This window comes from Theropithecus gelada, chromosome 2 (genome assembly GCF_003255815.1).
Source record: "Theropithecus gelada isolate Dixy chromosome 2, Tgel_1.0, whole genome shotgun sequence".
NCBI classification, from domain to species: Eukaryota; Metazoa; Chordata; class Mammalia; order Primates; family Cercopithecidae; genus Theropithecus; species Theropithecus gelada.
Genome location: NC_037669.1, coordinates 119,253,479 through 119,267,084, shown reverse-complemented (window position 1 = coordinate 119,267,084; position 13,606 = coordinate 119,253,479). Strand labels below are relative to the sequence as shown.

Sequence of the window (13,606 nt, the reverse complement as noted above, 5' to 3'; positions counted from 1 at the left end):
AAAGGATTGCTGGCCTCTGCCTTGTGCTAATCTTTTCATTTCTCTCTCTGCTGAGATTACCATTTTATACAATTTTTAGAATTAGAATGAAAGCATTCACATGATCTAAATCAAAAGGTCTCCTGCCACGATCTGTTGTCATCTGTGTCCCAAGGTAACCTCTTCTCCAGGAACCGTACAGAGCTTGGGAGTTATCCCACAAGAAAAAATGTGAAACCAGTGATTGGCATACTTAGATAAAATGTGTTTTATTCTTTTTATTATAACTGCAGTTAAATTTTCTTTAAGACAGTGTTCCTGAAACAAGCCCAACATGTCTTTTCAGTTTGGTACAAAATTATAGGATATGGTAATTATGGACATAGATTTTTCTTTAAACCCAAGAACTTTTAATCTATCAAGCATTACTTTTAAAAAATAAAACATTCATCTGATTTTTTTTTTTTTTCTTTTGGTGACAGGGTCTTGCTCTGTTACCCAGGCTGGAGTGCAGTGGTGCAATCCATGGCTCACTGCAACCTTGACCTCCCAGGTTAAGAGATCCTCCCACCTCAGTTTCCCGGGTGGCTGAGACCACAGGCATGCATCAGCACACCCAGGTAATTTTTAAAATTATTTTTGTAGAGACTAGATCTTACTATGTTGCATAGACTGGTCTTGAACTCCTGAGCTCAAGTGATCTTCCCGCCTCAGCCTCCCAAAGTGCTGGAATCAAAGGCATAAGCCACAGTGCCCAGCTCATTCAATTTTTAAAATTTCAAGATAAAGTATTTTTCATAGATTTCTGGGAGGCTTACCATTCGAAAATTTCCACATCCCTTGAAATGGGGGAAGCTTTGTAGTTTACTAGTAAAAAGCACAAGTTGAGGTCCTACAGACATGGTTTGAGTCCTACTCCTATCCAACCACAGCTATATGACTTGGCTAAGTTACCTAAACTCACTAGGCCTCAGCAGCCTCATCTGTAGAATGGGAGTAATTACACAACCAATCCCATAAAGTTGATACAAAGACTGAATGAGGTAACACAGGTACAGCACTGATTATGTGGAAAGACTCAGAAACTATTTGGTAACATTTTCATTCAATTATATCAACCGGTGATTTCAATTAGAGAGCTTGCATATCTTCAAATAACAACAAGTAAATAGCATCTAAAGTTAAAACAATGCTAAACTGAACATATATTATGCTTCAGAATACATTTTATTATTTTACTTTATATTTTGGGGGAGGGTGTTATCAGATCAATAACAGGGAAATCAAAAATCGATCCCCAGGAAGAGTGAGCTATAGGTTTCTGGCAGCAAACTTCTAGACAGAAGTGTTGTAATTGTGTGCCTAAACCTGTCACAAGATGAACAAGAGCCAGTGGTGAGAAACCAAAACAAATTTTTCTTATCCAGAAGTAGCCATCCAATAATTTAAAATATGGAACATTTAAACATCTTTTCAATTAAAACATTTCTTTTTCTAGCATAAATACTAATTTTGAAACAGCTGATTTGAATATCATGCTTCTTTATCCTTGCTTGAATTTACACTGAACAACATATTTCCAGATGATGAATATCATGGAAATGCTGTAATAATTTCTTACTTGAACTGGTGCTTTACAGCTTACAAACTACTTTCACATATATTCATATAAGCTAGGTAGAACAGATATTATTATTCGTGGTTGGTGAAGAAACAGCGTGTCAGAAGGGCAAACTGACGTACTCAGAGGGTCACATACCTGTGGATAACAGAGCTGGAGAGAATCCAGGTCTCCAGACATCTGGTCCCCCAATAATTTCAGGTTTCTCAGTGTGGTATTTCCCATACCACCCACTTACAGGCAAGCAGTAGCTCTTCTACAGTTATAAGAAGCATGAGGGACACTTTGGGAGGCCAAGGTGGGCGGATCACTTGAGGTTAGGAGTTCAAAACCAGCCTGGCCAACATGGTGAAACCCCGTCTCCACCAAAAATACAAAAAAAATTAGCTGGGTGTGGTGGCATGTGCCTGTAATCCCAGCTACTCAGGAGGCTGAGGCAGGAGAATTGCTTGAACCTGGGAGGTGGTGGTTGCAGTGAGCCAAGATTTTGCCACTACACTTCAACCTGGGTGACAGAGCAAGGCTCTGTTTTAAAAAAAAAAAAAGAAGCATGGTAAGTTTGAACAATGTTCAAAACTGTATTTTTAATGGAGTTAAATAGCATATTTTTCAATGCAGTTTAATATTAAAACACAAAAGCATTAAGTCAACTGCCTATTTTCATTGCATGCGTCAACTTTTTGTTGCTAAACTATAAAATGCACTTTCTCACTTCCTGACTTTCTACCAAAGCAGAAAAATTATGCATGTCAAGTTTCCATGTGCAAAGATCTGAGATCCTCCTCAGAAACCATTCATTCATGGCACACAGTGTTTAAAAATGTGTCTACCTGGAGCAGTTGGTCCTATCTTTTAGCTTAGTCAAACATGGCATAAAACAGTAAATTTTAGACTGTGGATTATGATTTTTCTTTTTTTCCTCTCTGACGTCCAATCACATTTGAGTTGTCAAAGAAAGGTTTCAAGTGGGTTGGGCAGCTGGCCTCAACTCTGAGACAGTTTTACTTATTAGAGTGAAGACTTTTTTTGTTTTTAATTTTGATTCCCCTGGCTGTTCTTAGGTCAGCATGGAATAAACATGAGTCTGAGGCTCTAGGTCATGTCAGAATATGGAGGCTTTGCAAACCTATTTCTATAAAGAATTATGGCTGCTGAGAAGGAACCAGAGGAAGTGAGAGGAACCGAGAAACTGCTTAGGGGAATTGTTGTGAGGCTGGATTCCAGCGCTGGCAGAAAAATAAAGACTTAGCCCAGTTGAGGGAGTTGGCAATTTGAAGACTCAGATTTCTCCAGGGTGGGAGGGACCTGGCAGAGGGCCTGTATCCTTTGGTGAGGCCTGGCTGACTGCGGACTGTCATTTCCCTCCATCTGCTTTGGGCTGTATTCTATTCTTTTTCAAATAGCCAAAATTATACTTGTTGCTAAGAATGTGACTTTGGCAGTCTGAGTCTCAGAAAAGAAGACTACAGAGAAGTCAATGGAGAGAGAGGGGTAAGCTTGGGATGGCATATCATGGCCCCTAATTAGTGAAAAGGGGGCACCCCATGCCAGCAACCTGCAAAATAAGTCGTTTATTTTATTTTTATTTATTTGTTTATTTTAGAGACGAGTCCTCATTCTGTCCTCTAAGCTGGAGTATAGTGGTGCGATTACAGTTCGCTGCAGCCTCATACACTCAGGCTTAAGGAATCCTCCTGCCTCAGCCTCCAAGTAGCTAGAACTATAGGCACACCAACACACCTGGATTTTTTTTTATTTTTTGTAAAGACAGGTGGTCTCAAATTTCTAGTCTTTAGCAATCTTCCCGCCTCTGCCTCCCAAAGTGCTGGGATTATAGATGTGAGCTACCACACCTGCCCAAGATAAGCTTTTTAATTCTGCCTTTACCTTGCCCAGCACAAGCTCACAGAACACAAGCTCACAGATTTGAAATTAAGCAAAAATATGTTTTACAGTTGCAGTTAACATAGGGAGATTAACAAGAATGCAGAGATGCAGAGAGGGGAAAAAACGTAAAATATGTTTTGAGGATGCGTGTGTGTATCCACGGAAAGTCTAAATGTGTGACACATGTACCATTTTGAAAATGTGCCTCTCAAAAAAATGAGACTATCGAGAGATCAGAGCTAAATGACACATGGTTTATTTGAAATTTGATCAATGAATTCCCCATTTTCCACAAAGCAAACTTGAAATTGCCAGAGTCTTTAATGTGCTCCATCAAACTCCAGTGTAAGATACAATCTGCAACAGGTGCTACTTTACCATACTGTTTAAAGTCACAGATCCCTTTTCCTTTCAGGAGCAGCTGATAAGATCACTGGGAAATGTTCCATCAGAAAATATCTTGAAGTTTCTTCTAACCCTAAAATGTTATAATTTTATTTACTTATTTATCTATTATTTATTTTGAGACAGAGTCTTGATCTGTCACCCAGGCTGGAGTGCAATGGCATGATCTCGGCTCACTGCAATCTCCGCATCCTAGGTTCAAGCTCCTACCACAGGAGCTTGAGTAGCTGGGACTACAGTCATGCACCATCAAGCCCAGCTAATTTTTGTATTATTAGTAGAGACAGAGTTTCACCACATTGGTCAGACTGGTCTCAAACTCCTGACCTCAGTTGATCCACCCACCTTGGCCTCCCAAAGTACTGGGATTACAGGCATGAACCACCATGCCCAGCCTAATTTTATTATTTTAGAAGTCCAGATTTTTAAAGACAAATTACTACAGTAAAGAAAAATATTCTTTCAGGCTCCCAAACACTTAAAAACACATATTTGGGGCAGTATAAAATACGGATGCCGGACCCCACTCCAGGAAATTATGATCCATTAAGCCTGGAGGTGTGTTAAGCTCTCTGCAATCTTGCAAAAGTCAGTGGTGATTTTGATGCGTAGTCACGGGTGAGATCCACTGTACACCCTGCAGGATGTGATGGATGCTGTAGTGTGCTGCCTAGATCTTCTCACCATGGGATCAAGACAGCCATCCCATCAGCTATTGAGCATGTAGGCCACAGAACACTCACAGTGAAGTCCTCCAGGTATGAAAAGTATGGAGTCCTCCATAGGTGAAAGGGACCTGCTTCACTCAAGGTCATCCCCACTCCCTAGGATCAGCCTGCATCCAATGGTCAGTCAATAGGGGAAGGGAACTATAGGCCCAACACATTTGCCTCAGCTTGGGGAAGCCCTGAATGGGTTTTTAATCCTAACCATCAATGCATTAGAGTCATGTGAGGGGAAGCACTGGGTTGAAAGTCCAAAGATTTAGGCTCAAAGCTGTTTTTTACCTATTGCTGTTAGTGGCCTAAACAAGTCACATAACCTCTTGAATTTCAGTTTTTAATCCTAAAAATGGGAACAGCAGCAACAGCAATAATAACAATAACAACAACAAATACATGACCTACTCTCAAGAGTAGTTGTGAAGATTCTATGAGATAATGTAGTTATAAACTGTGAATCACATAAAATGCTGATAGTTACTGTTATAATATGTCCTTCAGTATAAAAGTCCCCAAATATTATGTGAAAAAAAGAGATCAAAGTACCACATGACACTGGAAGTAAAAAATGTTTTAATTCTCAAATGTATATGCACTTACTCTTCACTGCATGCATTCAATGACTTGAAGTAATGAAATATAATGGTTGTGTTTATGTGTTTATTCTGCTACTTTTACATGGAGCTGAAATCAGCCATAAAAAGAAATTGTACCTTGTGCCAAGACAATTCAATGTGGAAAGAATAGTCTTTTTGACAAATGGTACTAGGACAACTCTATATCCATCAACAAAAGAATAAAAAGTTGGGCCCCTAACTCACCCCATATATAAAAAGAAACAAAATGAGTCAGAGATCTAGATGTAGGAGCTAACACTATAAAATTCTCAGGAGAAAACAGGCATAAATCTTCATGATCCTAGATCAGGCAGTGATTTCTTAGATAGCACTATCTATATTCCTTAGATGCCAAAAGAACAAGGGATGCAAGGAAAAAAATAGAAGCTGATTAGCTTTTATCAAAATAAAAAATATTTTTCGTTTCAAATGACACCAGCAAGAAAGTTAAAAGACAAGCCGTCGAATGGGAGAAACTGGGAATCATGTATCTGATATGAGACTTGTATCTAGAATGTATAAAGAATTCTTACAACTCAACAACAAAAAGTCAAATAACCCAATGAACAAATGGGCAAGGGATCTGAGTAGATATTTCTCCATAGATAATACACAAATGTCCAATAAGCACACACAAAAATGCTCAGTATCATTAGACATTAGAGAAATTCAAATGAAAACCACAATGAAATACCATTTCTAAAACGGTATTTCACGTCTACTAGAATGACTATAATCAAAGAGAGAGATAATAGTAACTATTGGCAAATACAGAGAAGCTAGACCTCTCATACACTGTGGGAATATAAAATGGCAGAGCCGCTTTGGAAGACAGTCTGGCAGTTCCTCAAAATGTTAAACATAGAGTTAGCTATAACCTGGCAATTCTACCCCTGGAGAAATGAAAATACATATCTGCACAAAAACTAGTAAAGGATGTTTATAGCAGCATTATTCATAATAGGCAAAAAGTAGAAACAACCCAAATGTCCACCAACTAATGAATGAATAAATACGACGTGGTATATTCAGGTCATGGAATATTATCTGGCAATAAAAAGAAATGAAATACTGATAAATGCTATAATACTGATGAGCTTCAAGAACATTATGCTAAGACAAAGAAATCAGTCATAAAAGACCACATACTGTGTGACTCCATTTATATGAAATGCCCAGACTAGGCAAATCTATAGAAAAAGAAAAATCAGTGGTAGCCAGGGGCTAAAAAACGAAGGAATGGGTAATGACTGCTAATGGGGTTTCTTCCTGGGTTGATAAAAATGTTCTAAAATTGATTAGGTGGTGGTTGTGCAACTCTGTGAATATACTAAAAATCACTGAATTCTATAGTTTAAGTGGCTGGATTGTACGGTATGTAAATTCTATCACAGCAAACCAATTATTAAAGAAATAATCCCATGAGCTGAATAAATATGACATATGGCAACAAGAATTTAAACATAACCCACAGCAAAATATTATGTCTATTTTGCTTTGTTTTTTAAGTGAACACAGCTCATAGTCTGCTATTAAATAAAACAAATCACAAACCTCATGGGTGGGAAACAGACTGGCCAGGAAGAAATTTTTGTGCCCTGGAAGAATTCAAATTCCCTAGAAAGGGGACTAAAGAATTTTTAGCAACTGACTCAGACTAAAGGCATCAGTAACCTATTGCTGGCTGAACCAAATTTAAGCCTGCTAGGAAATGACAGTACTCTAAAAATGGGCCTTGCAAAGTCATTTTAGTAATAAATACAAGAACATCTGTAGCAAAAACTCCCAGCCAAAGGCTGTTACCTGTGAGCTTTCAGGATCCTCTGGGCAATGGCATCGCCTATCTTGTTGAACACAACTTTGTCATCAGCACAGCTTATGAAAAACTGGTTCTATGAGAAATAAACAAGACAATCATGTTAGTCTTTATTTTGTAAGCAGTATACGTAAGGACAATATGGTAAATAAAAAATACACTGATATATATTTTAAAATGTTTCACACAGCAGATGTGTTCTGATCATTGAAATCACATCAAGAAAGTCAATGACACAGAATAAAAGCTGCCTCATCTCACTCTGGGTCTCATTTGGTTCCAGGTCTTATCACCTATAACACTTAATCAAGTGGAAAGTTATACTATATTATTCCACAATGAGAATTCCTCATAGGGGATTTTCTAAATTACATTCTCAGAATACTTAGGAACATTGCAAATTCAATCAATAGGGAAATTAGTTTCTTTCAGATTCACACACTGTATAAATTCTTATGATTAAAAATTCTATATTGGCAAACATCCTACCTCATGCTAAGCTTGCTTTTATAACAGGGTAGATGGCAAAAGCCTGGTCTACTTTTCTCCACCCGTTCTCCATTATTTCCTGGTATCTGCTTTCACCTTGTCTTGTTTGTTTGGGTATCTTATTATCGCTGAACTTCTATTTTAAGTAGCCTCAGCTCTGTTTTGTATGTTGCATACATATAAGCCAGTTAATAAAATAAAATAAATGTTTTTTTCCTCTAAGTACTTCTACTATTTATATATCTACAAAATAGTCTTTAAAACTGTTACTAGAAAACAAGTTATGACATTATCATAACAGTGCAAAAGATTTTGTTGCTGCATAAAGAAATGTTAAAAATTTGGTGCAAATATTATTAATATCATGTGTTCAAATAGAATAGATTGTTACAACGCATCTGTAATTTATAAGGACAATTATCACAAAGTAGTATTTGCTAATCATCTCAAGGTAAAGAGATATATACGTAACAACTCGTAATTATCATCCCTTTGCAGCATTATCATGTTTATGACTTTATGAGCTTGTATACTTAAGTGCATAAATCTGTAAAATGCCTCCAGAAGACAAACTTATGGGAAGACACAGTGCAGAAAGTCTTTTGAGAATGTGATTCCCCTTAGGGCATCAGACAATCAAAATCTCAGTGGCAACCAAACCATGTTTCTTTTTCTGAATTCATATTATAAAGAAGCTTAGCATTCCTCAGCAGCTGTAAACACAGACTGGCTACATGTCGTGTCCTTTACTTCTCCTTTTTTGGAAGAGTCGGGTGAATGCTGATTGCTTATCTTGACTAGAGGAGTGTCAACCAGGTCTGTGTCCCAACATGTCTACCTACATGGCATTACTGACATCACTTAATACTATGGTCACATTAAAAAGAAAAACTGATTTTGTATTTATTTATTTATTTTTATTTATTTATTTATTTATTTATTTTATTTTATTTTATTTTTGAGAGAGTCTCACTTTTGTCACCCAGGCTGGAGTGCAATGGCTCAATCTCAGCTCACTGCAACCTTTGCCTCACGGGTTCGAGTGATTTTCCTGCCTCGGCCTCCCAGGTAGCTGGGATTACAGGTGCCCGTTACCACACCCGGCTATTTTTTTTTTTTTTTTTGTATTTTTAGTAGCGATGGGGTTTCACCATGTTGGCCAGGCTGGTGTTGAGCTGCTGAACTCAGGTGATCTGCCCGCCTCGGCCCCCCAGAGTGCTGGGATTACAGGCGTAAGCCACTGTGCCCGGCCAGAAAAGCTGATGTTAATGCTACTAAAAAGAGATGAAGCAAAAAGATTCTGGGCAATAGATGAGCCAGCCTTCACATCTTTACATCTCTATGGTATAACTGTTGAAATTAATAATACTAATAGCATTACTAAGCTCCAGACTTTATGCAGAGTTTGCTCATTTTCCACTAATGTCCTATATCTATTCCATGATGCCATTCAGGATATCACACTGCATTTAGCCAGCTAATATATTATATTTAACTTAGGTTTCTCTAGCCAGGCTCATGAAACAAATAAAGCTCCAATTCCTCCCTGCTTGTCTGTAATGAATTGTTGCTATGCAGAGTGGGAGAGGGCCAGGACCCAAGGGGAAGAAAAACAGGGCTAGAATGGTTTTCCTCAGTTAACCCATTCCCCTATCTACCTTTAAAACATTCATTGGGAAAGAAAAGACTTGAATAAAGAAGGAAATTATGCTATGATTTATTTTTTCCATTATTGTGACTTTTTATTTTCTCAGGGTTTTTCAAGTTCTCTGAACTATTTTTATATTCACTTTGAAGAGTAATTTAAGTTCCCAAGCTAAACTCAGTGTCCCCAGATTTTCTCATATACTCTAAAAATTCTGGAATGAAAAAAAGCTTCATAATGAATAGTAGTTCACACAGGATTGAAGAAGGTGGTACCTGCTCTTAATGTTCACACATGTTCCTTTTCCATGTTCTTTTCCCTGCAGTCTCCCTACTCGCCATGCCCAAACCAGTAGCATCCAGTGGTCTCTATTTTAGCAACTCACCCCTGTGTGTGCTCTCCTGAAGTAGAACTTGCTTCACACTTAAACCCTCCAACCGAAGGGAAATCAAAACTTACATATCCATGTTGGGGTATTTCTGTCTAATACTATTAGAGTGAGTTGATGATGCATTTTAATAGCAAAGATTTGGGAGACTCTCAATACAGTCTTGAGTTAATGACAATGCAGACCCAATTCCAGGTATGCTTGGGAGGTCAAAATCCAGGTGATATGAACCAGAGCTTCTCCAGCACGTTTCACATCTCAAAATGTACTCATTAATATGACAGGTCCTAAGTTTGGGGACTCTGAAATCTCGGCATGATATTTAAGGGAAGGCAGCTTCTCACATGAATTTACATGAGCAGGACTTACTTCGATATAGATATAGTGCCTGCTGTTCTCTATCACATGGACGTAAGCGGCATGGATGGACTCTTCATGGTACTTTATACCAGCAGACCAATCGGCAGCAGAGCGGAGCAACTATAAGGCAGCAATCAGAAATGAACAAGTATTAGCAATGGAGAGGACATCAGACATATTAATACAATGAAGTCACTCCTTTTTCTAGATGACTGAATGACTACAGTGGCTTGAGTGTCTTGTGTGAAACAGAGAGTAGTGGGGTGGGGAACGCTGCTAAGGAAGACGGGAGAAAGGAACTGGTCTTTGGATACAGTCCATAAGGAAGGTTCTCAGCTGGAAATCACATCCTGAATATACCCATTTTCATCCAGGATTATTTTCATTCAAAATTGGAAACCACAAATTGTGGTTTCTATAAAGACTATTTCAGAAGTACCTCTTCTGGTGGCTGTGAGTACTGTAACCATTTGTATTCCTTTCCTATGACAGTCCCACAATTACACCAGAATCCCTGTTGTTCTGGTGTATTTATTTAGAGCACATATTTTCACTCTTAAAATGGTACTGGTTTGGACCATATGATATGGCCATCCTAGCTCTCACTTAACAATGTGATTATTCCTTTTCCCCTAAATAGATATTGCTCGGATTAATACATTCTGAAAGGTAGTTCATTTAAGCATGTGATCTTCATTCTACCTTTAATTGGCTGTCTGTTCCATGGCACGCCACTTTAGTCTAAACTTTCTAATGGCATAATAAAGGAAATTAATCACAGGAAAGTGAACTGGGGCTCAGAGAAGCAAAGAAACTTGCATGGTGTCACAGAGGTACTAGCATCAGCCTCACAGCTTGAACTTGCTTTTTGTCATTCCATATCTGATGTTTTTCTACCATGCCACACTGCTTTGCCATTTCATCACATCTGTGTGTCATACCAGTCAATTTGGAGTTGATCCCATCACCTCAGATTAAACACATCAAAGTGGAGCTCATGACTTTTTTCTCTAAACCATTTCCCATCTCAAATACCCCACTGGCCAGGGGCATACCACCATTCCATTAGTCTTTGGCATGCTGTTTGGCATGGCTCTTCTCCTTAGCGTCTGTATTCAATCTCACATCTACTTCTGTTTATTCTTTGGAGGATTTCTCAGATTTGCTGCTTTCTCATCGCCCACACTGCCTCGCTCTACGCAGATACTCACCTGTCCAGGCTGGATTACTCAAGCTTCTTCTTGCTCAGACACCTGAATATAGGTTAAATACGCTGATACAGAGCAGGATTGTCTGGGTTCCAAGCCCGGCTCAACTACTCTACTTACTGGCTGTTGATCATGTTTCTTAACCTCTTTGTGCCTCAGATTTTTGTTCTATACAATGGAGTTCTACTTTACAGGGTCATAGAGAAGATTAAATGAATTACTGTGAAATGTGTAGTAGGAGGCCTGGTACCTATTAAGTGGTTATAAGTGTTATTATTCATGAGCATTAGAGGATGCGTTTGAGCTGTGGCAGGTTGTGTCAGGGATGCTGCAGAGCAGACTGTGGCTGTGCACAGGAGAGAGGACGAGAGAACATGGAAGGAAGGCGCTCTCAACACTCAGCAATGTTGGTCATCATTTTTTTTCAACATTCTAACTAGCATTGCAGTATGATGTTGGCATATAGTAGGTGCTTAAATAATAGCATGACACACAAAAGAATTACTATAAAAATAGACTTGCTATTTCTGGTTTGAAATGAATGTGAAAACTGTCCTTTATAAGGTCAACTGATATTGAAAATAAAAAGAATGGCCCCATACTCGTTAGGAATATAAAAAGCGATCCAATATATAACCAGTTCTATGTCTGCTGTATAAAAGGCCTGGTAAAATTCTTGTTCAAATCAATAACTTTAAAATTGAAACTATAAGGCCATTACATCCAAAACTCACACTTACTAAAAATCATTGACTGTGCCATCCTCAGTAGTGTTATTTATTTGTCCAATATGAGTTATTTATTACAAAATGTCGCCAAAGTATTAAAAAATTTATCAGATGAATATGTGCAACAAAATTTCAAAATTTAATTGTCAACATGAATATATTAAATATCACAGAAGAGAACTCATAAGGAAAATTTAGATAAATATTATCCATACTGGAAAAATATCATGATTTTACATCATCTCCAAGGAGCTGCATTATTACTTATCAGGTAGAAATAACAAAGGTTGAAGAAATAGAAGTTTTAATTCTTAGTCCACTCAAATTAATGTTTAATTTTGTTACTAAGGAACATAGCACCGAAAATGCGGTCTACTTTGAGAAGATTCTCATGTTATTGATGTGATTCTATACAACTCTGGAGGCAATGTATACAATTGCAGAGTACCCAGGAAAGAAGGGAACCTCAAGGGTTTTTGGGGTTTTTTTGTTTGTTTGTTTGTTTGTTTTTTGAGACGGAGTCTTGCTCTGTTGCCCAGGCTGGAGTGCAGTGGTGTGATCTCGGCTCACTGAAACCTCCATCTCCCGGGATCAAGTGATTCTCCTGCCTCAGCCTCCCAAGTAGCTGGGACTGCAGATGCGTGCCACCATGCCCAGTTAATTTTTGTATTTTTAGTAGAGACGGGGTTTTGCCATGTTGGCCAGGCTGGTCTTGAACTCCTGACCTCAAGTGATCCACCCGCCTCAGCCTCCCAAAGTGCTGGGATTACAGGCGTGAGCCACCATGCCCGACCGGAATCTCCATTATGTTTAAATGCCTTGACCAAGGTGAAAGAGCATTTACATATCATTTAAATATCATGAAGGTTCAGTTTCCTCCACTGTACAACTGAGACCTCTCCCCATCCCCTAAAGCTGCTGTGAAGAAAAAATGGCATAACAAACACAAAGTAATAATAATGGTATGTGGCACTTAGTACTAGATGTTCTATATATAGTATGTCTACCTCTATAAAAAGTTATAGACAAAATTTATAACCCACCCTTGCTGGTAACATCTGAGTTTTTCCCTCAAATCCAAAAACCTTATACTTTCTTTCCTTTCTTACTCTCAAAATTTGCTCTGACTCAATAAACTCATTCACGTAAGATTCAATAAACTCATTCACATAAGATACACATGAGGAGAATTATGTCGATGTCAGCTTGCATATGAAGTCTAATAGTTTCAGAATGACTTCCTGGACAGCTGGGTTAAGAGGCAATTCTTGAAAGCAGGTGCACTGGGGAAGAAATCTGAGGTTGATCCTCAATGGCTTTCATGGAAGGGGACGCCTGAAGGTCACATATTTGCCATTTTTTCTGTGAAGGATAATGGTAAATGTTTCTCTATCTGTAGGCATTTAAGTATTTAAAATATGTAAAGCTTCAAGCCAAAACAAGACCATGTTATGGCCAGGGGTGGTGGCTCATGCCTGTAATCCCAGTACTTTGGGAGGCCAAGGTGGGCAGATCAACTGAGGTCAGGAGTTCGAGACCAGCCTGGCCAACATGGCGAAATCCCATCTCTACTAAAAATACAAAAATTAGCTGGGCTTGGTGGTGCGTGCCTGTAATCCCAGCTACTTGGGAGGCTGAGACTGGAGAATTGCTTGAACCCAGGAGACGGAGATTGCAGTGAGCCAGATCACAGCATTGCACTCCAGCCTGGGTGCCAAGAGAGAAACTGCATCTTAAAAGA

The 13,606-nt window shown here is 38.6% G+C and overlaps 1 protein-coding gene across 1 annotated transcript in view; it reads right to left on the bottom strand.

Annotated features, from left to right (window-relative positions):
- The window catches only part of PLD1 (phospholipase D1), a 167,113-nt gene that overhangs the window by 47,462 nt on the left and 106,045 nt on the right, over window positions 1-13,606 (bottom strand). The window contains exons 20-21 of the mRNA XM_025377614.1: window positions 9,939-10,049; window positions 7,035-7,123 (exon numbers count right to left, since the gene is read on the bottom strand). Of these exons, the coding sequence (XP_025233399.1) occupies window positions 7,035-7,123; window positions 9,939-10,049 (200 nt within the window). The remainder of the gene's footprint in view (window positions 1-7,034; window positions 7,124-9,938; window positions 10,050-13,606) is intronic.